Consider the following 24,062-nt stretch of genomic DNA (forward strand, 5'->3'; position numbering starts at 1 on the left):
CGAATTTTCAGCAACCTTATGAGTAGTGCATTACTTACATCTGGTTCGTAGAAGAGCGAAAATAACTTCATCCCAAGAGGGGATTCTGATTTATCTGCTGATTGACTTTTTTTAGGTAATAAGAAGCGATGCTGAGTGTCAGGAACGCGAGGAAACCCGTTCTCCTAACTAAATTTGCAACTGTTTTTTCTATGGTGAGGCGAGTTCCCTACAGTAACGATTGACCTGACCAGTGCGGTACACACATTGAAGAAGATAGTGCAAGCCATCGAATTCCTGTGAACTTTATTCACTAACGCTGATTCGTCATAAAGAACGATTTTCCTAAGGTGACCTAACCAGAAAACTTGAATCTAGTAGTTACACATGTGGTGGTGCCATTCATGTTATATATACATACGTATATATGTATATATACAACATATATAACGCCACATAAGTAAGTGCTAGATTCAGGAAAAGCGCGAAACTGTATACTGGCTTCGATTCAAGAATGTAGGACCTAAACATGAAGTTATCAAAGTGCCAAGGTAGCCTGGTATGTTGAACTACTATATATGTTGCAGCCACAGTATATATATTATGGTATGTAGTAGTATATAGTATATACAATATAGTATGTTATATAGAATATATAGTATATAGTATAGTATATATTGTAACCATAGTAGTCCTTGGCCGTCTTATTCGTACACCACTACACCTGGAACGCAGCACCTGTCCCGCGATTCTTTCCTGATGTCTACTTAAACATTTGTGAACATTCGAGTGCTTCTAGTGAAAGTAGTGAGATTGTTTATGAGGAGCATGACGATTTGTTCAAAGTACTCGGATTCCCAAAGAATTGGACCCACCGGCAAGAACCAAGCAAACTAGTTGAGTGAGTAGTCTTCATTCGCACCAGAACTGCTGCCCCCTAGTTCCTTGTGTGGTTAGATTGAGAAAAAAGGCACTATTATGGTCATATGATTACCAGGGGACAAATGTCTTCAAAACCAAATCACTTTGTACATTGGCGATGGGGGGTGGGAGTAGTATTTATAAACATCTTCGAGATTGCGCATATGATACAGTGGAAACCGAGACTAATGTGTGTGTGTGTGTGTGTGTGTGGATTCAGTTGTGCGTTGAGTACCGCAAAAGTCCTGATGTTGGAATAGAAACATCCCGTCTTCGAACGGTACGTGAGGGAAATGAATGGGGTATCCAACACTAAAAGTAAGTCTCAAAGCATCGGTACTGGACTACAAATGTTAGTGCCGTTGTTGGGACGACCACTAAGCATGGGTGGCAAGGGATGTGATGTGTTCATGAATACTGGAGAGATCAGTGCACCTGGTAAATCTGACTGGTATACCTGAGACCCCAGCGCGTTTGGACAACCGGCAAGAGCCAAAGCGGGAGAAGCTGAACGACCGAAAGCAGGAATTTTACAAAGTGTCGAGGATTGTGGGCTGGTTGCTGTGTGACCTTGAGGTAGACAGATTGGCATTTGGTAGCGTAAGTCGTTGTTGTTGTTGTTGTTTTCGGAACGTCCTGAGACGTTTGCAAAAGGAGTGGGTAAAAAACTGGCAGTTCCGTAGGGCGAACAGTTAGGAGGCTGAAGAAACGGAGGTAGTGGAGGCACTGGATAACTTCCGGGAAGGTGAGAGTGTCCAAATTGCTCCAGGGGTGATGGACGAAAGGCCTGCATCTCAACGCTGTTTGAGCGCAGCTCACATGGAATGGGACCGGAGTCATGGGCTGTATGGTAGTTCACTGAAGCCAATGGAATCGGCCCGGATGAGTTGAACGATACAGCCACTGCTGCGGCGATGACGTTATAAAAGTCCTGGTAATTAAAGAAGAATAGTGCGGAAGTCTATTTGTATCGGGGAAAAAACTAGTGGAATATAATACTTTGATTACAACCCAATTTCCGAGCTGAAAAAAAGATTGGCACCTGTCTGCCACCATGACCAGTGACCCAACCAGATGTGATTACACACACTTTCTTGTGAGCCCCGTTGACTGTGAACAGCTAAACTGCCCAAATCGTTCGTCTTGTTGTACAAAAGAAACGTGAGAGAGGGGGCAAAATTCTCGATACCTTTTCCTTTGGTTTATATGTATATTTATATAAGGTTTGATCGGAAGCCGCAAAAGCCACATAGGTCGTTCACTGCCCATGCATACAGATCTAGAGAGCAATCCATGGTCTTATTTGAAGTCCGATGGCATTACATAGTGTAACACTCAGAGAGTTCCGGCTTCAAAATCGTCGAACTCAGTGCCACCGGTAACCGAATTTTCTGGTGAATCACAAAAAGATAGGTTCAAATGAGATCATTACCAAAGCTTCTCCAACATTCTGTCAAAGTAAATGAAAGTGAAAAATAAGTAGTAGATGTGAGTTGTCTTCTACCGGACAGTCTTCAGGTGCCATCCAAAACACTTGAGTCAACTCAGCCATGCTTTTTCCCATCATATGTGATATTGACATCTCTTGGTGAGTATGAGAATCGCTAAGGAACTCCGCGCTTTCCTGGCAAGGTATTTGATGTCGTGGACCTTGATCCTAAGCAATAGAATTTCAGATTCAACAGAAGGTCTCCGTTTGCCCAGTAAATGTAGCCATAAGTGAATTCGCGAAGTACTTTTTATCCTCTCCTATGATGAGCTAAACTAAGCATAACCACTTGAAATAAGTTCTGACTTTCTCAACCTACCGGATTATTCTCAACCAAGTATCCATGATAGGTCGGGTTCGTTATCAACTCCAGTGCGGCTTCGTTGTTTAACTCTGCCGAACCCAAAGAAGCTCGGATTCCACGAAGGCGTCGAGGGTTTCGGTAGAAAGACCGCCGGGGACCGAGTGCGTTGAGCTGCTTCATACGTCGTTCTTTACTTCGTCGGTTCTGGAACCACACCTGCATGGCAAACATGAAGAAATGTTTGAAAACGCTTGACAAATGAGTGAAATTGCATGTTCTTCAGTTCCGTTTTTACCTGGGAAATTTTCGTGAAACCTTACCTAATGTGGTCAAGTTAAATCTGAATTTACTACCAGAGCGAGGCAAAAAAACAAATAAATGAAAAGACAGCCAAGGGTCGAATTCGAAACGTCTCAAAACATCTAAGTCTTGCTTAGAGGTCTGTGCCAAAAAGTGTTACAACTGTGTGGAGTCCGCCAATGGGAATCACATACCCGTGGGCAAGTGTGAATCCATTGTTCCCCATTCGCGCACTATGCCAGCTAGCTAGACTATCCGTTTGCAACTACTTGCTGAAGTTATGGGGCGGATGATGTCCTAAACCGCGACCGTCCATCGCAACAACTTCCGCATCCACTAAAATTCAGCTTTGATTCTAGTAGTGAATCTGTAAGCAGAAGAGATTCGAGCTTTCAGCGCCATAGTGCCAGGTCACCTATTCAAGTGAGCAACTCCGTACGATGGGTTCACGGCTGTTGTAGACGCATGGTGAGTGATTCGCCACGACGAGGTTGTTGAGCTGTTGCGTTCAAGACTTCGTTAGTTTACCATGCCTCAGGATCCTTTAATTTACGAGTAGCCTCGCGCCAATAAGACGAAAAAAACAGAACAAATGGTGGCTTTGTAAGTTCGGCCGTTCATTCCGAGAATGGGTATATCTAACAAACGGTACTATGAGTTTGTCAACCTGTGTCTCTATCTCACCTTCTGTTTGGCAATTTGGTAGAATATAAGGAGCGAAATAATTCTGCTTTCATTTTGAGTGCTGGTATAGAAGTGCGGAACTTCATCCCTGAAGCATTTGTTTCAATGCTTGCTGCACGTCATCTGTCGCGGCCGCAACAGATCGCCGCTTAGCTTGGCTGTCTCCATGCTATATCAACGGAACGATCAGTTCCGGAAGTCTGTCACAACATGTGAAAGCCTTTGTACTTTTAAGGCTACTGTTCACAATCTGGTCGATATCGTAAACGAAGAGGGCTGGATATAAACGGCATCCGTATCAGATCTCTTGAAGTTAAGAAACGCTTTCGTAGGCGCCGATCTGATTCGGCTGAGAATTCTGAGCAGCATGGCGTTCCGGAAGTGCCTGCGGTCTATTGCCGTACAGAATTCATGCTGTTCTAGTTTGACGGATCCAACAACCTTGATGCGGTGAGCGGAGTTCCTAGCAGGAAGGAACCTTCGTTAGCGGGCCTGTTAGCGTTTACTTTGGAAACCGTGTGTGGATAGCAGAGTGCTGAATTTCAAAGTCTGCAGAAACATTCATCAAGAATAAAGTGGAGTTCAAATTTGATGATCCCATTGTGATAGAACTGGTTTTTATAGCATTTCGTCCAGAAAGACTGTAGAAATGCTTTAGAAACCGTTCGAAAACCTACATAAATATGACCGCAAGAAAAGTCAGCAGGTATGTGTCGCATCTGACCTGCAGAAAAGTCGAATATACCACCCGAAAACAGGATCCTAGATGCAGTCAAACAAAGGTACAATCGAAAATAGGAACCCAATGTTTTGCCTGTAAATCACCGTTCTCTACCGGTGTGCAAAACTTTTCAAGGTTTAGCGTTGAATCATTTTTTCCTCGACTTTCCACACTGAATTCTTTTGTCGCATCGACGGGTCTGAGGCACACTCATATTGCCCACACCGCTTACCGCCTAGGTGGAGGTGATGAATCCTGGACGAGCAAGCACACGGATTTTCACACTGCACAAATACGTTAAGCCCCCGGAGAGCGCGAAAGGCTTAGCGTTACAAACCTGACGACATTCGCAGTCCAGTTGAGTCCACTGACCGTCGCTGTGTCCGTGTTTGTGTGTGTGTGTGTGTGATGTTGGCTTGTGAGGATGTGCGTACAGCTGAAGCAACAAGCCGCGGTAAAGCTCTGTCCTGGATTTGTGTTACGGTTGTGTTCAACGGAGGAGAACGCGCACAATCAAGATTTGGAAACTTGCATTACAACGATTTAGGTGTGTGCGTGTGTGTGTGTGGTTGAAATGAAATGCTCAATGAAAACAAAAATTCCACCTAAGCCGGTGATCTGCTGCATGCTAGAGAGCGAGATTTATCGCCAAATTTACAGAGCTTTGGGATGGGATACAAGTCAGCATACTCACATGCAACGAGTGTGAGCGAGCGTGGCTAACACCAGTCAACTCAACGCCTATTGCAGGCCGCAAACATGCGTGTGTTATGTGTTTACTTGTATGGAACAGCTATGACACACGGTGAATACAGTCCTGATCAGGGGTGAAGCTAACCACTCAGCAGAGACAGCGAGATAAATAAATAAGTAGAGAGAAAAACGGCTTATCAGCTCAACGCATTCAAGCATCAGTAAGCTAGTCATCCTAGTTCGGGTGCGCGCGCGCGCGGTGAGAAGGGAGCAGGCTGGCCCTGTCCGATCGTTTTCCGATGAAGAGGGATTAACCGGTAACGGAAATACAAAACACTGGCAACCAAACGGGATCTCGTGTCAACTCGGTCTTAGGACAGTCAGTGAACGCCGTCCCATGACGAATTGACAAACTGACCTGTTGAGATAAAGAAACTGTTGGATGTGTATGTAAGCTGGTGTGTGTGTGTGTGTATGTGTGTGTTACTCCTCGAATTCATTTCAAGGCTTGTCAAAATGCTCTAGAGAATTATGTGAGATTGATAGCTGGCACTGCCTTTCAAAATGAAGACATGATGAGAAATTGGACTTCTCTTTCACGAGAAATGTTTTTTTATTTCGTAAAAAAAGATTTACGCATTTGATAGGATGCTGCTTCTGGGACTGAGGAAAACTGATCGACAGTCAAATGCAGATTTATTTTTTTGCTTATTAATTTTGATGCCAAAATCGACTAGAAATGGAGCACCGAACCGAACTAATTCTCATGTGTTAGACAAAACGGAAATATTTTGGATCCTTCCATCCTTACTGTAAAATTACCAAAGAACCCAGAGGTACTGTTGTGGGGAATCGGCCTCACCTCTAGCGTCTCTCGTAGTAGAAATGAAAACCGGGAGGGTTGTTTCCGGTACAATTCTTTCCGTAGTGTAATCTACCACGAACACTTGCCCTTGGGCGGCTAGTTACTGAGCCCCAAATCAAATTACATCAGACCAAACTACCACTGAAACGGGTGAAAAATAACTGTGTAAATCGTCCACTAATCTCGATAAATACAAACCAATTTGGTCTTCACGGGGGACCCATCTGAAACCCAAATGAATCGTTCGTAAGTGATGTTCTTCGACTGAATGTGCTGCATCAGGCAGTCTCATGCTTCAGTCGGCACGACAATCATGATATCGCAGTACACTGTATGGGCGTGATACACTACCCATAAGTTTGCTGAAAACTCTTCGCCCTTCTGTTTCGGCTTCATCAAGCAGGCGCATTCTCCGAGTTTCTGTCAAGCTTATATTCTACTTGAACCTTATGAGTAGCGTGTTGCGTCTATCTCTCAAATTATTATTGGTAGGGTTCGACAATTTCCTAACAAGTTAATACTCCGACAAGAAAGTGTGGGTGGCTGCCATCGGCTAACTCTGGGCTTTCTCGATAATTTACATCATTCAAATGCCCGATTATCTGAGTACTACTCATTTGGAGCCTGAATTAAATCTGTGCAGTGTACGAGCTCAAGGCTATTACCGAATCGCATTGTGGGCTCTGTTCCGTTAAAACATTCGGCTGGCCATATACTGACAAAACGAACAGTGTGCAGGCAGTTGCCAATCGAATTTGGTCAAATCCAGCAACACAACTATATGCGTTTTGGCCACGTAAACACCTCGTCACTGACTTATACGTTCAGGCGACAAGCTGGTAAAGTCCGATTGTAAATATTGTTTTTCTTACTTCCGTACTCGAAAAATTACCTGCATATCCAACGGAATGTTTGACCACTTAGCTCAGATTGGTTTTGCGAGGTGGAAAGCCGAAAGCACTGAAATAGCTAGCTATTCTGAGTGGAAACTGTCGTTCCGTCAGAAGAGAAGCTTTTCGGGCTGCAAACGTTCCAGAACTTTAATCAGCTAAGCTCAACCAAGTTTATCACTTAAAATGAACTTCTGAATAGACGTGCTTGAAAGATTTATTAGGCTAGCAAAGTAAAAAGGCTTTCCGTCGTTTGTATTTCAAAGATGTTACAAGGTTCTAACTAACTAACTAACTAACTAACTAACTAACTAACTAACTAACTAACTAACTAAATAAATAAATAAATAAATAAATAACCAAACTAATCTGTGGATTTGACCAAGGCATTCCCTTAGTTACCTTATTGATTTTAAGAGAATGGAGTTTCTTTCGAGAATCTACGGGTGGAAATCGTTCAGAAACCATCCGAAGATTAGCTGCAAATAGGAAAGAGGCATTTTAACCTCTGGTGTGGTTGAACTTTCTTCGGAACGAATTCACGGGACTTAACTTTGGTGTATCTGGTGGTGGAGTATAACGGAACAGCTTGCCAAGCATAATTTTAGGTAGCTTCTTGTCGAGTTTGTCCGATGGTACAAATAAGGCGCAATTCCATCGCCATACTTCTGGCTGTAAACAAGGCCGTGACCGTTTCAAAAGAAACTACCTGAATGACTCGGGGGCCTAACTGGCTTCCTTTCGGGTCCATCAATGAAAGCTTTGTTTATTTTCAATCGCACTTCTGTACAGTCTATCGTAATATCGAATAGCGACAAGAAACCGAAATATATTGACTGTTCATTCAGAATAGCTCCAAAATACTCGAAACTTGAAATCGGTCCCCACCTGAACTAATGAAGCTTGGCTGGGGATAGATCACTGCTTGAACGCAAACTTGCTGACCGGAAGATCTTCAAATTAATTTTCCACTCGACTGTCGGATTCCAACTGGAAGACAAACTCCAGAAAACCGCCCCTAGCCTCTGCGTCACTTACCCCTTCGTCTACTCGGGTCGATCATTCATCCCATGTTGGTCGTACGACGACAAGCTTTTCAGACGGTGGAATACGCTCAACAGTGCATTTGACGGAGATGGATTTGCCTTCCTAAAGACTTCCAAGACTTTCAAAATTGTGCGTGAAGTCTAAACTGCTATTGACATGAAATGAATGCACAGTGCAAAAGCAATCCGCACTCATAATCAAGATGTCGAAGTATTCCCAACGACTGTCTTGGGTATCTTGTTGACCCAGGATTTGTGAAATATTCCACTTATATACACAAGGTTGTAGGTTCAGTTCTCCCGGGGGGTTCCATGAAATATAGTGCAGGGTATTTTCTAACCAATGCATTTGTCACTATGGTCATTCCAGAATCAACAGATTTTGGCTATAAAACCCTACTTGTGACTTGATTTTCTGAAAAAGATGATGACTTTTTTATTCGGCCGCTGGATATTTCATCTAAACCCATTCACTCGTTTCCAGATAGTGGTTTGCACTCTGTGTATTGACCCTTCTCGGTTCCAGTCGACTATGACTTGTGTGGGTTGTCCTTGACCGCTATGGAATGCATGCTGTGAACTTGCTGAAATGACTTCAAGATATTCCTGTTTTCTTACTTTTTATTCCAAAACTCGGCACCGCTTGAGCATTCCAGTTGATGCGCAGTGGGACAAGGCCCGAGTCCAACGGGACGTACCGGTTGATGAGGCCCACCATGGAGTATCAAGCTTCTGAAAAAGCTTCCTTCCCCTTCTTGTGACCTGCTTCGTCTACGTGTAAGAAGGTCATGTTTTATGGTGGCCACGTTGTGTACTTTTGTCCACGCGTATAATTTCTTTTGACTTCCCAAGACGAGAGTCTATATTTGCTACGGCTGATTAGACATATCACATTGTTTCTTGTTTTTTTCAATGCAAAACGAAGCATCCGATGTTGGGGCTAGAAGGGTTTTTCATAAGGCTGTTGAAAACTCTTCGATAGCTCACGGCCGTTTCGCCCTTCTAAAGGCTGTTGAAAACTCTTCGACAGCTCACGGCCGTTTTCGCCCTTCTATTTCAAACTTATCAGGTAGGCGCAGTCCCCGACTTTCCGTCAACTGAACACCAAATTTTACTCAACTGACACTCAACACCCTCATCTGCGGATTTACTTGGCGCTGAAGGGCGACTGATAGAAATCTCAGCGGCATCTCTTGTTTATACTATTAGGCCAGCTGAGACATATCCAGCTGAGGCATATCCAGCTGAATAAAATTATGAACAACAGAATTTGATGGAATTCAGCTGTTTCTCATTAACACTAGCTTCATTTTGCCGGTCAAAAACATCATTCAGGGGATGTATCCACACCGTGAACTTCCCTCGGCTGCATCCTACTAAAAAACCCAGCCGGATGAAATCATCACTACCTATCTCCGCCCATCTGCGCGTTCATTCAGATTATCTCCGCTTGGTGGAAGTAGTTTTATATCCACGGACTGACCAGAGGGAATTGCGAAAGATTCGTGGACGAAAAAATCAAGATTTTTGGATGTTTCTAGCCAACACATCCTCCTGTTTGCTTTTGCCCTACAACCAAGTTGCAATATACACTTCGGCGATCGTGGAATGCAATGCTCTGCCTTCCGAGAATCTTGTATATAAATTGACAATTCCCAAATTGCTACACCGTTTTAGTAATCTTACCTTATCGGACGGCGGGCACGCTCCTCATTCCCAATTGGAAACAACTATCTGGCGTTTCTAGTCATTTTATTATTCACGACCAATTATATGGTGCACTTCTTCAGCGCCTCCCGGTTAGTTTACTTCCTCTTGACTACTTCTCACTATGGTAGAGGTTACATGCTCACCTTCTGAGAATTCGCTCTATAAGTTAAATAAAGCGATTCCTGACTTAACTTGAAATAAATCGTTTGAGGGTATACGTGGACAAAACACCCTGGGAATTTGGGTTTCCAGCCTCTTTTCCCTTTTCCCTAGGGAGTCGTCAAAAGGAGTCAAAATCTCGACGGAGCTGTCTACATCCCGATTGGGAGACTTAGAAGAACCGAAACGAACGCTCTCCACTTCTCGCCAATGAAATTTCAGCTGTGACAGGAAGCTCCAGAGGGAGTTGATAAATACGCAGCATAACTGTTTACAATTTCTGGTGTGTATACCTCGAATTTCCAAAGCTGTTGCTGACTTTTATTAGCAAACCTGGTTCCCATCTTCCAGCTCATGTCTTCACAATAAAAATGACGGTAATCAACGAGACGTCTTGAGTTCTCCATTACTTCTAGTTAGTGTTTTATCTGACCGGACTGGTTCATCGATCAAGTAAAGTTGGGATATGGGGTAATATGGCGGAGTAAGCCTAACGTATCCGACAGCTTGACATGGCGGCCAGCTAGCATATCTGTGTTAATAATCGATAACGGGGACACTTTTTTTCCTTTAGAATGTAAATATGCCATCTACAGAAAAGGAGTGTCTTCTCCCAGGACCCAGTAATTTTTACTCTGAAAAAATACCTTGAAAATTACCTTCTTGATGTGGGCGTCCCCTCGGGTATTCTTATAGAAGGCAGTATTGTATTAGAATTGTTGCTGAGTGCTTGTTATCACAGTCCGGCTGATCAACTGTCCCGTTAGCTCTATCCAGCCCTTTTGGATTTTACAACTGAAAAAGTACTTCCATAAAGGAAACTACTCATAAGGCTGCTGAAAACCTTGTGAGCAGTTTCCTTTATGATAATGTACTGCAATACTTCAAATATCGTGCCAACTGAAACATTAGGTGGCCTGAGTGCAGCACATTCAGTTGTAGAACATCATAAACGAGAGATTCAGTTGAGTCTCTCGTGAAAACCAAATTGATTTGCAAATGAGTGTATTTATTGGAGCATTACTTGCCTATTATCAGCCGACGTATTCACTAACAAGCTTGAAGAAAGCCAGCTGAATTCTAACCTGGGTCAAGTCTTCACTTGTAGGTCGATGACGCAATCGCCTTCGCCCCTAATTAAATCCGCCCCACCCAAACATCAAGCTTACTCTAGAGCCCGAACTGCGTTAGCTCTCTAGACTTTGAAACGACAAGGAGATAACATGGCACACCTCAGAAAGTAACACATGGAGGTGTACAGTACACCCATTCCGAGAGCTTTGTTGTGTCGTACAGAAATCGGAATTCGCTCAGGAATTAGCCCCAAAAGCTGACTTGAAGTGACTGGAGAGCATAATAGCCGAAAACGGATACCCAGTGCGCTTCGTACAAAAAGCATACGGTTTATAAAGCCCGGACAGAAATTGATATCATGAGAGGAAACCGGTCTACATCTACTTATCTTTCAAAGAGACCCTTTGGCCCAAATGACATCGCTTCAGGTCCAAACAGGTATCGAAACAGCCTAAAAAGCGTCGAATTTTTAAGCAAACCTCCACTATAAACCTATCCTGAAATTGATGAAACTGATGGCCAGTTTCCCAAGGTCTACAACGAACTTTTGTGTGTATTCATTCCAGTGCTCACTTAGGAAACCGTACATCAGTCGTACAACAACGCCATTGACAGAACTGTGAATACTGACAAGTTTGGTTGACCCGAAGAACGAGAAAGCCAGCTGATATTCACTTGATTGATTCTGCTCACTTCGTCTTCCCTACTAGATCTTTTCAGGTGGTACATCAAGCCTTGGCAAATGACTCACATTGCTCAAGCGTGAAAACGCTCCGCAATTCGGACGCGATAATTTAGGAGTATCCCACGTGCACTAGTAGGACAGTGGCAAACCGGCCACCTCAAAAATCACGCGTCTGGACTTCGAGCCCCGATGTGGTCGAGGATATGATGATATCCCACGTGCACTAGTAGGACAGTGGCAACCTCAAAAATCGGGTGTCTGGAGTTCGAGTCCCGATGTGGTCGAGGATATGATGACTAACCCTAATCGGGGGAAAACGTGAGTTTACCAGAGCCTAACACAATAATTACGCCGCGTCAGGAGGAGGACGGTTTGGACGAGACTGATATGAGTGCTAACAGCAGCCCTCTACAAAGAAATCATTTTCAGTGTATCCGAACTTGACTACTTGCATTTGTCAAGGTGTAATGGAGGATACTACTGATGGGGCATGCGAGTAACATGTTTTTCTGTAAATCCGCTTTGCATCTCTTGAAAAGTGAGATCTATTACCGAATCAGTGGAGTCAACCGAATCTGCTTGCTTTTGAGCAACAGTCAATGAATGTCCGGGAAAGTTCAGGAAGACACGTTAAGGGAGAAGATGGATATTTAGTTTTTGTAAACAAGATGCAGATGAGAGTTTTGCTTCCCTGTCCTTCCTGGCTTTCAACAACCTCTGCTCCTCAACACCCGTGTAACGCTTATTACTCAACTTAAAACGAACCTTTGTTTCTCGCTACTTTCAAATGACATTCTATCTCAACTACCGCGTTCATGCATATTATGTTGTAAGTCGTCTGAATGTCGCGTACAAAAAATAGTAATTACTCGAAAGTCTGCAAGGCCGGTGTATTATAATGGTCGGGAGATGAATATCACTATAACCTAGACGCAACTCACTACTACTTGTTTCCAAACTGCACGAAACTCGACAGAAAATCGGGGACTTCACCAACCTGATGAGCCCGTAACGAAAGGGTAAAACCATTCGTGGAACGTTAAGCAATCTTATGAATAATGCGTTACATCTATGCAACGTACCGCGACATCTTGAATATCGTGAAACATGAGGCGGCTTGGTGCCTTATATTTAGTTGAAGAACGTGATACACAGAGATTCGGCTGGGTCCCATCTGAGTCTTCCGTGAACATCACATTGCTTACAACTGGATGTATTTGGTCAGTCTTCTTGTTTAACTTACATTCGCTATGCTCTCGTTTAGCACCGTTCACTTAAACCGATGGTCAGCCATTCATAGTTGAACAGTACTATCCAAACTCGTATCCTGAACTTCCGCGACTCGTCAATGACCCTGGGAGACTCGTGAAATGCATATGGCCAATGACCGTCAGCTATAATGAATCAACCTTTCGGGAAAAGGGTGACTATGCTACTCAGACAACAATCACGTGCGGACAGGACTGCGCACTTTAGTCAGCATCATTCGCTCGTTCGATTGACCCGTGAGTATTAGAGTCTCTGGCGCTGACATGATACCCCGTCGTGCAGAGACGGAAATAGACGAAAATGTCGTTGACAAGAACGGCTGGCCTCCCAACACGCAATACCATCACCTGAATGATAAAATTCAGCGTCCACAGTGTCTTTGCCACACAAACCGAAGACGTTTCACGATTCTGTATGCATCAGTTATAACCCCTGCTACCACATCAGACACCACTTCTCGCATTTCCTCGGGGGGCTTAGAAACGATATCAGTTGAGCCTGAGCTGGCGAAATTTCACCCATACTTGTACACTCACCTTCACTCCGTTACGTTTATGAACTCTGTCAGGTAGCTGTTTAGGGGACCGACCACATTTTACCATAGGCCTTGTATGAGGCATCCAGAGTCGTGTACATGGACCTTCTAGTCGGATTGGAGTTCGAATCCATTCTCTGCGTGTTTCAGCTGCGGGTACCACATTTCCGCACGTCACACAACTAAACGAACTAGAAATGAAGGGGCGCAAAAAAATCCAATCACATCCATATCAAACTTTCTCCCTCTGATGACCCTTCCTTCTTCAGAGTTGGGCAGCCCTGCGATCGCCGTCGTTTTTTACACAAAATCCTAAAGCACCCCTAATTCTCCGTCTGAATCTGCGCTTAACTTACACAAAACTCGCTTTTTCGGTGTCACGATAAAATCTCAATGCATAGCACAGCGACTCAGAGAAGTACACTGGTGGTCAGGCTACGGCAAAGCCCATCTTTGCGACGACTTGTCTCTTCACCATATAAGTGAATGGTTCCACTAGGGAACATGATATTGAATTATTCGAGATCAGTAGACAAAGAGGTGAGGGTGAGATAGCTCAGTGGTTAGAGCGCGATGACCGGAAGGTACATGGTTCGAACCCGACCTCAGCCTGTCGACTTCCGCTGTCTAGGCTTGGGCAACCTGGCAGTATCTGTGCCCTCATGCTCCCATCAGGTGGCATGGCAGCTAGGCACTGAAAGGGTGCTACGGCTGAACGATTATAGTAGACAAAGAGGGAGGTTCGATTCCTAGGGAGTCGTGGCTGGCAAACTGGGGAGCTACCAGAGAGAATTCGGGGGTGTCCGTTGCGATACCGCTTCCAGTTTCAGTTAAGTTCCCATCCTTATCCGTACCGAGCTTTGCTTAACGACCCTGGATTACAAAATTTCCTGTGATGGACATATACAGGATGCAATGGACTAACTGGGCGCTGCATTTTTTGTCACTCTTCAACTCCAGTGTTGTTTAGTCTGATGATGACCTCATCGTCACCTAGAAATTGTGTGCACATCGTGCAACGAGTTCACCTGCCATAGTCTTGCTCTTCAACACGCAAAGGATGAGAGTAATGCCTACTAAAGATTACAACCCGAAACGCTGTAGTACCGTTATGAGCTCGTACAGGTTGGAATGTGCCTGGGTAATGCAGAGTAACTTCTTGCTGCTGCGAAGGCTTGGTTCCTGTGACATTCAGAAGTACAAAGTCAACTTCACCACTGCAGACTCTACCCTTGAGGCTACCATAGCCATCCCAGTTGGAAATATCACATCACCTCTGGTTTGATAATCGCTTAGGTGGATGAACTGGACGACGAGGTCAATCGGCTGATTTGCAGACATTTTGAGGGTGTCTGTCCCGACCGGTATTGCAGCAGCCGTCTAAACATTGCGGGTATGAATTACATACCAAGTCATCCCGTGGACTTATTTCGGTTATTTAATACTACCTGCACCTGCGTATGGTTAGGTCCAAGAACAGCTATATCGTCCGCGAACTCCATGACAGGACTCAAACATCCTGGGGATAGGAACCAGAGAGTGTACAGCAAGGTCTGGCATACAAAGCTTTGGTAAGACCAGAATTCTAGCTATACAATTGTTCGCTGAACACCTCTACAATACCCGATGATCAACCGGGCGGCTTCTAACTCGAACGAACTGAGCAGCGTTAATCGTGATACTGTTTAGCAGTCGCCAGAGTGTGCCTACGCATCATCATCATCATCATCATCATCATCATCATCATCATCATCATCATCATCATCATCATCATCATCATCATCATCACCATCATCATCATCATCATCATCATCATCATCATCATCATCATCACCATCATCATCATCATCATCATCATCATCATCATCATCATCATCACCATCATCATCATCATCATCATCATCATCATCATCATCATCATCACCATCATCATCATCATCATCATCATCATCATCATCATCATCATCACCATCATCATCATCATCATCATCATCATCATCATCATCATCATCACCATCATCATCATCATCATCATCATCATCATCATCATCATCATCACCATCATCATCATCATCATCATCATCATCATCATCATCATCATCACCATCATCATCATCATCATCATCATCATCATCATCATCATCATCACCATCATCATCATCATCATCATCATCATCATCATCATCATCATCACCATCATCATCATCATCATCATCATCATCATCATCATCATCATCACCATCATCATCATCATCATCATCATCATCATCATCATCGACGGCATGACATCAGCGTTCAACACTGATGCTTCACTGCCGTACAACCAGGATTTATTTGAAAGTCTTATTGTAAAGAAAAGAATAAAGGTGGATGGGGGAAGGACTAAGTGCTAGCTTAACACAATCATTCCGAGGTGCCTACACCTCCAGACATTCACACAGGCAATCTGGATAGAAACTGACAACAAGAACGCCACTGACATCGGTTGGCAGCCATATCTTAAATTAGCAAACGCGGCCCGAGCCTTGCAGATTCGTGCATTCACCTCATGTGTCACACGTGCCTACGCACTCTTCTGCCAAGCCGGATCCAAAAGAATTCTGAAGGATCTCTCTCCTAGCGCTCCAAACACCTACACAGGATAGAGCCAAAATAAACCTTTATATATACAGGCTGATACGAAGGTGTTTCTCACACTCTATTCGAATGTCCTTTTTGAAGACGAGGGAAGATATATTTTGTTCGAGTAGAGTATCTATGAACCTGAAAGCTTTCTTCATGCCGATAAGCCCATCTCAGCTTTCTGTTTATCCTCCCTTTCAAGGTGATATATTTCTTCTTGTAAGAATCCCTTTCACATTGGAACAGGAGCTTTACTACACTAAATGGTTTACAAACAAGATCTTGTTATCATCATTCAACATTTGTCTGTCCTCGACCCACGTCGGTAGTTGAAATTGGTTTTGTGTATACATCCTCCCCTCCCGCCTACACTTGGGCTTAAATTCGATTTTTATAACACAAAGGAGTTGCAACTAATGTTATAGACGAAGTAGTTAGTATTTCGCCCGCGGCGGCGGCGCGTCAGATGGGTCTGGCCTGTCTTGGCCAGCCATGAAACTACTACTCGACTTGTGTCTGTCGCTACTCGAATTGTACGGACAACACAAGCACACAGACATCAAGCGCACCTGAACACAGGTTCTTGACGTTTTTTATTTGTTTATCATAGTGTTTGTGTGATTTCGAGTTGCTTCCGAAACAATTCTGCGAGCTTGTTTCCCGTGTGCGTGTTTGTGTGTGTGCGTGTGAGAGCGCACAGCGCGTAAGTATAAAGTGATCAGGGAATGTTTCACCTCAAAGTGTAAATAAAATTAGCCCCTAGAGACTGTACGTGGGGAAAACGGAGAAACAGACGGAGCAGTTGGCCAATTTTCGTCCAATGTTGTATGGAGAAGTGTCCGAAACAAACTAGAAAGCTTCCCAAAGTTTTTTGGTTAGGATTTGATCGGATTGTATGTGAACGACGGAATGATTCCAACGATGACGGGTGGATAAGGGAATTTCCGTGTTTTTTAGTTCCACGTTTTCACACAAAAACGGTAGGCTAATCTTGGCTTTTCACTTGTTTTCACGAAGAAAAATGTCCGACGTACTGGAGAGGTGAAAGGATGGATATATCCCTTCAAGACGGAGGCCACACTACATCAAACTTTTGTTTATACATGCGTGAAGCCATCAAGGTGGTTGACACCCATTTTGCGTACAGATACTGCTTGAGGCATCGCCATACTGTTGGTCTAACAGCGTTCGACGACACTGTACTACGGAACAATTGAAAGACTACAAGCAGGATTTCACCTTGGTAAGTACCACAAATCTAGGCTACCATGGAAAAGCTGCTGTGAAACGGTCGTGCTGATTCCCTTTGGGGAGGAAAACCTAGGGTTAACTTGACCTATCACTCTTCAAATTTGGGCTAAGTATGGCCTTCAGGGAGCTAAGTATTGGCACGGAAAGGTACCTTGAGGTTTTACATTTAACAATGGAATGCCTCATAAATGAGGTTTTATTCCATCACAGGGTTTGCCACCTCTGGATGGCCATTGAATTGGAAAGTGCTTCCAGAGGGTAAATGTTGAGCCTGCACCTTGCGTTTTCTTCACTCAGTATTTCTCCACTGGAGCGCGTAGTGGTTTGCTTACCGTGTGCGGTCTACCATTCCGGCATCTTGGGAACAGTTCGATCGGTGGCACGCGGAACTGGCTAAAACACAGCCCAGATTTCTCTCCACGTGGCGTCAGTTGGCTCAGTTGGGGCGTTTAAGTGCACTTGGGCTGCACAATGGGGGATTAGGGGTATCTAGGTTCATACTGATTGATACGTTCTGCCTTTAGGCCTGTGCCTTAAAGCTGCAGGCTGCAACCGGCTATCCGACAAGAGGCCTGTTGATGTACTAGTGAAGCAAAGTTAAAAAATCGGGCGCACTTTCAGCCCCCCAAAAGAACGTGCAAATCACTTTTTTGTACATCCCGGTGGTGAGCATGTATGTCTTCACCTTCGAGTATAACTTAAGTGAAGTTGGCAGAGATCCGAAATCAAGCCCGAATCGTTATGTGCGGAGTCAGACGGCATCTGAATGAGAAGGGCGCTACAAATGAGCATCACAGGGAGCATGGTTCTTACTAGTATAGGAAGCTGGAATACTGAGTGAATACAACTCCTTGGAGCCTGCCGGTGCACACAATGCTATAGACTTTACGTTTTTAGTGAAGTCGCTTATATGAGAAGTTTCCTTCAGTAGGATAGTTTTGAAGAACTGTCGGGTAACTTAATGTCAGTCTACTACTACACCCGGTAGTCGTCAACTTCATGGGGTCCAACAACCCACAGAAAGTGCAGTAATGCTTTCAAGAAGATAGCAAAGGTTTTCCGGTCTCAAACCTGCTCGCAGTACAAGAGAAAAACTGCCTTTGAAAGGTGTATACTTCCGAGAAAAGGACTTCTTGATCCTCCAAATTGAAAAGCCGTTTTTGCAAATCCCATGTCAAAATGAATGCTACGGCTGTGCTTGAGAAACAGTAGCAAGTATCTTTTTTATAAAGGAAACTACTCACAAGGTTGCTTAAAACTCTTCGACAGCCCACGACCAGTTTCGCCCTCCTGTTCCGGGCTCATCAGGTAGGCGTAGTCCCCGAGTTTACGTCAACCTTATGTTCTGCTTGGACCCAAATTGGACTGATTGCGACAAATACATTCATTTGCAAATCAACTTGGTTTTCACGGGTGACTCAAGTTAATCCCTATTTTATGCTGTTCTTCAACTGAATGTGTTACAACCTTGTGACAGTTTCCATGAGCAGTTTCCATTATGAAAATATAATGCGATATCTCGAATATCTTACCGACTGAGGCGGCCTGTGTGCAGCACATTCAGTTGAGAACAACAAAAACGAGAAATCCACTCGAGTCTCCCGTGAAAACCGAATTGATTTGCAAATGAGTGCATTTGTAGTAACAAGTATCCCTTAAAATTACTGAGCTAGACATCAGTTAACAATTCGAGATCCAGTTCAAGGCCTCAGTTCTGAGAAGTTCAGCTACCAGGAACACAAAATTGACTGATTCATCGAACAAACTTATGGAAATACAGTGGGGGGATGCCTTGAGCACAGGAGTATAAAAGGCTTACCTGAAACCCCCGAGGTCCAGCTAGCCTTATGTTCTACTCGAACATAAACTGAATACAATTCGCGGACTGCATTCATTTGCATTAGAATGTGGTTTTTGAATACAGCCAAATCCCTTGCTTATCCTTAAGGCTGCTTCATGTGGGACAACAATCGACATATCGTAGCAAATCGTTTATAGAGAATGCACTACCCATAATGTTGCTGAAAACCTTTCGACAGCCCACTGCCAGTTTTGGCCTTCTTGGTGCTTATCAGATAAACAAGTCACCCGGGTGATGTCACAATCATTTCCTACATGAACTCTAAACTAAACTAAGAAGAATATTACAAAACGCGAGTGATTTCACCCACATCTAGTTGAGTGTTTCTTCAACAACAGTCTAATTTTCAAGCGAGTGAGCAGCTTCTAAAATCGTTTTCACTGTTTTCAACAAACCTCCCATTGTTGACCAGTTGAATTGAAAAACACTCGGGCGACTTGCTCGGTGAAATTTCATCCCAGACGTCACTGCCATCTGTCTGTAAATCTGATCGAAGACTTATAGTCGTTCTCTCACTCAAATTACGACTAGAATCACCACCCCTCCACCTTTCAGTTGTTTCCCTACCGTGTTTTGTTCTTTTCCCAAGACAACGTCAACAACGAAGGTTAAATGGACGAAGTGACAGCAACCGGAGGGCGAGAGACCGTTACGCAGACAGAACAAGAAGCAGTGAGAAGGAGCGAACAGGGCCGGGTTGTACCACAGCCATCTCAAGGGACGGTGTAAGTTATACTCCCCAGTGTATTAGCAGACGAGACGGCTGAAAGGATTGGCTTTGGGCAGTTCCATTAAAAATCTGACAGCTTTTATCATCCTTGAATCATAGGTCAGAAACTGCCGGGTTGAACAACCGTTTGTTGCCAGGTTTTCCCATTTGTCTTGTCCTACTGGACGGGTGTGTGAAGTCTAGTGAGTGGAGAGGGTGAGGCAACCATAGATACTCAAGACTTGAGTTTTCACTGATCGATTTACAGGCCATGTGGCTTACTAAATTGGACACAGTCAGATTTCTGTGTGGGCGCGAAATGGGAGGCGGACGCGGAACTGGAAATGCGAACTATCCGCGGAGTGAGTTGACGACAATCTATCGAATAATGCATAATGAAGGTCGTCACTGTCGTCCCATTCAACCATGACCACAAGCTATCGAAGTTCCCGTGAACTGAAGCTTAACCCTCGGCTCGCGAACTGGTGAGTTGTTCTCATTAGCATATTGGCCACGTGCGGTTTGCCAAGGATATATCTCTGCTGACACACGGGTAGCGATAGACATGAGGTCACAGTTGGCTTAGAGGGCTGAGGGAAGTTAGACCTGGTCGGATATCGCAAACTCTGATTGTATGAAGACATACAGGCTTGATCCAGAACCCTCAGGGATAAATCAGTAGAAAGTAAGACCGACGGGTAACCTTTTTTTCCACTAGAGACTACTAATTCATCAAACCGTTCCTGATATCTAGTTTCCGGTTTCTAGTCGGTAATGTTGATGGGTTATAGAAAGATGCGAATAGCCAAGACAGTTGGCCTGGTAAAAAAGGCAGCGAGTGCCCTTGATGCTGAAACAGATGCTTAAGGGAGGGTCGAACTGAATGTTAGTCCTAAACTTGCGGCTTAAGAAATCTGCTTGTTCGTGTTTCATCTTGACGGCCGTTGCTCCACAAATGTAGCTGATCGTTCGTGGCTGAGTATGTCTAGAGATGGTAAACATTTTCACACTTCCGGTTCTCGCAAGGTTTAACGCAGAAACCGCGCCTACCTGATGAGCCCGAAACAGAAGGGCAAAACCGGTCGTGGGCTGTTGAAGAGTTTTCAGCAACCTTGTGAGTAGATTCGTTCATGAAAATATACTGCGATATGTTGAATATCGTACCAACTGGAACATGAGGAGACCTGGTGCAGCACATTGAATTGCTTGAATACACCATAAATGAGAGATCCAACTGCGTTCCATGTGAGTCTCCCGAATAGCCGAATTTGTTTGCAAATGGGTGTGTTTCGCTAAGTACCTCTTTTGTTTCTCGGACAGGTGCGCAACTAGGAGTTGCATTTCAAAGGATCGACTGTGACTTTCGGAACTACATGTAATAAAGGTGGATAAGCCGGCCAAATACGATGATGTCAACTAAGTATGGAGGTGCATGAGAACGAACGTCCAAAATCAAGGAACCGGAAAGCCTGACTCCGTTTTTTTCTCGTTGCAAAAACAGTGTGGTCTATGAGGAATGCGCCGTCTAAGCATCCAAAGCTTAAATAAAATTCCGTGACCTCGCAAACTACCAGTTTGGGTCACCGCGAACTTATTCGCGTACATTACTTTTCGGTCGGACACTCCATAGCGCAGCACGTTCGAATTATGAGGGTTCCGTGAATGACAGAACCTTGAATGAATGGCAGGAACCGTATCAGTGAGGCAGCTAGAATTTCACTAAAGAAAATAATACGCTACTCACTAACACCTACGGAAGAAAACCGGAAAAAAGTCATAGAGAGAGAGAGAGAAGACATCACTGACCCATCAGTAAACCATGAAGTGATTGTGCACGCTATCCAGAAGTTACGCAACTCCAATCCATCCACTAGGTAGAGCGAAATTCCTTATGGGCGTCAGTGTGCATCTTAAATCCAATGTTCAGCCGATGAGTATTTTTATCCGCCAGTGGTCACCTGGTTCAACCGTCGCGCAGTTCTCCAATTATCACACCGACCGGCACTGCCTATGGGCGATCCCGTAACCCTCGAAAGTTTACTTACGACATGAAAGCTGATCCTCATTTCCACCTGTTAGATGCACGCAAGCATATGTGCATTCTCATTAAAATATTAAAGTATACGACTCAAGGTTATTCCATTCATCTTTCGGTTGAGCGCTGTCTACTGACCAGTCAGAGTGATCATTATCACTTGTAACACGTCCGTCAGTAGAGTGCTCTCTCCAGCTTGTTCGTACCTCCACAACAGGTGTAGCAGTCATAAATTAGAACCATAGGAATCATTCTCTATTGTGAGGATTCCTCGTTAAAAAACGGCTGAATTTGTGTGGTGCTCACAATGTTGCTAGCGACGCTAGCCATCAGTCGTAAATTTCTGGAAAAACAGGACGGGATACCGTTGTAAACTGAGCAGAAGTTCATGTCTCCTAAAGGATGGAACACTATTATCCGTTTCTGATGGGGCTTGATTTTAAAAGGTATTCATGTGTACTAGCAGTAAATTTCATCAACCTCAAACGAGTTTACACCTGTCCTAATTGTTACCACACGTGAGGTAATTGTCAATAGTTTATCAAAAACAAATGGATTAGAATAGGCGGTATGGGAACTCACCTGAATCACACGCATAGACAAACCGGTCTCCTGGGCCAGCGTCTCACGCACATGTCTTGTGGGCTTCGGAGTAGCGGCAAACGCAGCTTTCAAAGTTTCCAGCTGCTTCGCTTTGATTGTGGTCCTTGGCCCGCGACGTTTTGTGCCTGCTCCCGTACCACAGCCACTCAATTGTCCGCCCATACACTGGCCGGTCCCACTGTCGCTGCCAACACTTGCTTGAGAAGAACCCTCACTTGCTGGGAGGTCGCAGGCCGTCAGGAGTGGTGGAGATGATTGTGCGTGGTATCTGTTGTGGTTGTTGACACACGAATGCTGTTGTCGATGCCGACCAAACAGATGCGTGAAATTATCAGGCGACTGGCTCATAAATTCCATGCCCAATTCACATTCAAGGTTATCTGACTTGAGACTACGGTTTAACTCATGTCTTTCAAGGTCATTATAGTTATCCGAGACGAACTCGCCGTATTCTGCGTCAGTTTCCAGTTGGGCTAAGATTTCCTCTTCATCCTCTTCTTCGTTGTCTACCCCCAACTGGTCATGTTTTGCTAGGTTCCGCCTTTTCAAAAGTGGTCCATCGGACATGGTGTCGATCTCAGTTAAAGGACTCTGTGAAATTCGACGGCTTTTACCGACATCCATTGTATCCTTTTGTCGTTCGAAGCCGACTGCGTTCTGACCATTATGGACCAACTCCCCGTCCTTAGATCCATGATTTTCTGTAGTCCAGTGACGCCAGCTAACTGCTTCGCCCATAACAGTGATGTACGGTGAGCTCATTGGAACCGGGGGATTTCGATCAGTTGCGGAATCTGCAAGCAGGCTGCACTGCGTTCTACACTCATTTTCCAGTTTAGCCACACCCATGTTCAGCGTTTTCTCAAGAAGCCGGAGATGACCCTCACCCGGAGTAGAAGGTATTACCTTGTCGCCCGTTGTCATAAACATACTACCTTTATGGAATTGTCCTGTTTTACAGCGAGCTAAGTAGTCTGTGTGAGGCTGAGTTAGCCCATCTACGGAAGCCGAAAACGGTCCAGGAGAAGATATGCTACCTTGGGTGAGCTGTTCGGGTTTAAGGTCTTGCTGAGTTCGAAAAGTCTGCGGGGAACACGACCTTCTCGAAGCACCAGTTCGAGATGGATCTTCACTGGACATGACGGTGTTTGGGATTGCAGTTAAAGCATGATCACCAGTGCCTGAAAAATCGGAAGAGATAAACTCGAGGTCAACGGAGTTGAACGGTGTTTAGATCTGCCGGCGAAACAGAGGTAATGTGGTTGAACGTATGTTGATACGGTCTCTTTGTTCACGAGTTTACTGACATGATTGAAAGATCAATCGTCTGGACATCACTCCACAGTACTGTTAAAGTACAGCTCATACTCAATGGTGACACCAAAGCTCATACCGTAGATCAAAAGTGAGGATGACGAATCCAACAGGTTCCAGGCATCTATCTGTTTAAGCTTTGACAAAACCTTACAGAAGGTAAGTTCACTTGTATAGACCGGACCATCTGTCTCTCAGGAAGGTCAGATTCCTGAAAGTAACCCCAAAACGCCCGGAACCTACTGAGACCCTAAAACTCCATCAAAATCTCGATAGGAAAGCCAGCAAGCATCCAGGCCAGTCAGTCATTCAATCAAATCAACAAAAGCCGATTAGGGTTTAA

The 24,062-nt window shown here is 44.4% G+C and overlaps 3 protein-coding genes across 3 annotated transcripts; 2 read left to right on the plus strand and 1 right to left on the minus strand.

The window, feature by feature from the left end:
- Positions 1–1,225: 1,225 nt before the first annotated feature.
- Positions 1,226–23,545, minus strand: T265_00509 (hypothetical protein; the record flags this gene model as incomplete). Its single annotated transcript, XM_009164313.1, has 3 exons — positions 1,226–1,831; positions 2,709–2,897; positions 22,385–23,545. 3 exons carry the CDS (start codon positions 23,543–23,545, stop codon positions 1,226–1,228), a joined length of 1,956 nt encoding a protein of 651 aa, XP_009162577.1.
- Positions 16,968–18,652, plus strand: T265_00508 (hypothetical protein; the record flags this gene model as incomplete). Its single annotated transcript, XM_009164312.1, has 2 exons — positions 16,968–16,987; positions 18,430–18,652. The coding sequence occupies 2 exons, from the start codon at positions 16,968–16,970 to the stop codon at positions 18,650–18,652; spliced, it is 243 nt and encodes an 80-aa protein (XP_009162576.1).
- T265_00510 (hypothetical protein) lies at positions 19,671–24,062 on the plus strand (the record flags this gene model as incomplete). Its single annotated transcript, XM_009164314.1, has 2 exons — positions 19,671–19,783; positions 23,897–24,062. 2 exons carry the CDS (start codon positions 19,671–19,673, stop codon positions 24,060–24,062), a joined length of 279 nt encoding a protein of 92 aa, XP_009162578.1.

Source organism: Opisthorchis viverrini (assembly GCF_000715545.1).
Source record: "Opisthorchis viverrini unplaced genomic scaffold opera_v5_5, whole genome shotgun sequence".
In the NCBI taxonomy this organism is placed as follows: Eukaryota; Metazoa; Platyhelminthes; class Trematoda; order Opisthorchiida; family Opisthorchiidae; genus Opisthorchis; species Opisthorchis viverrini.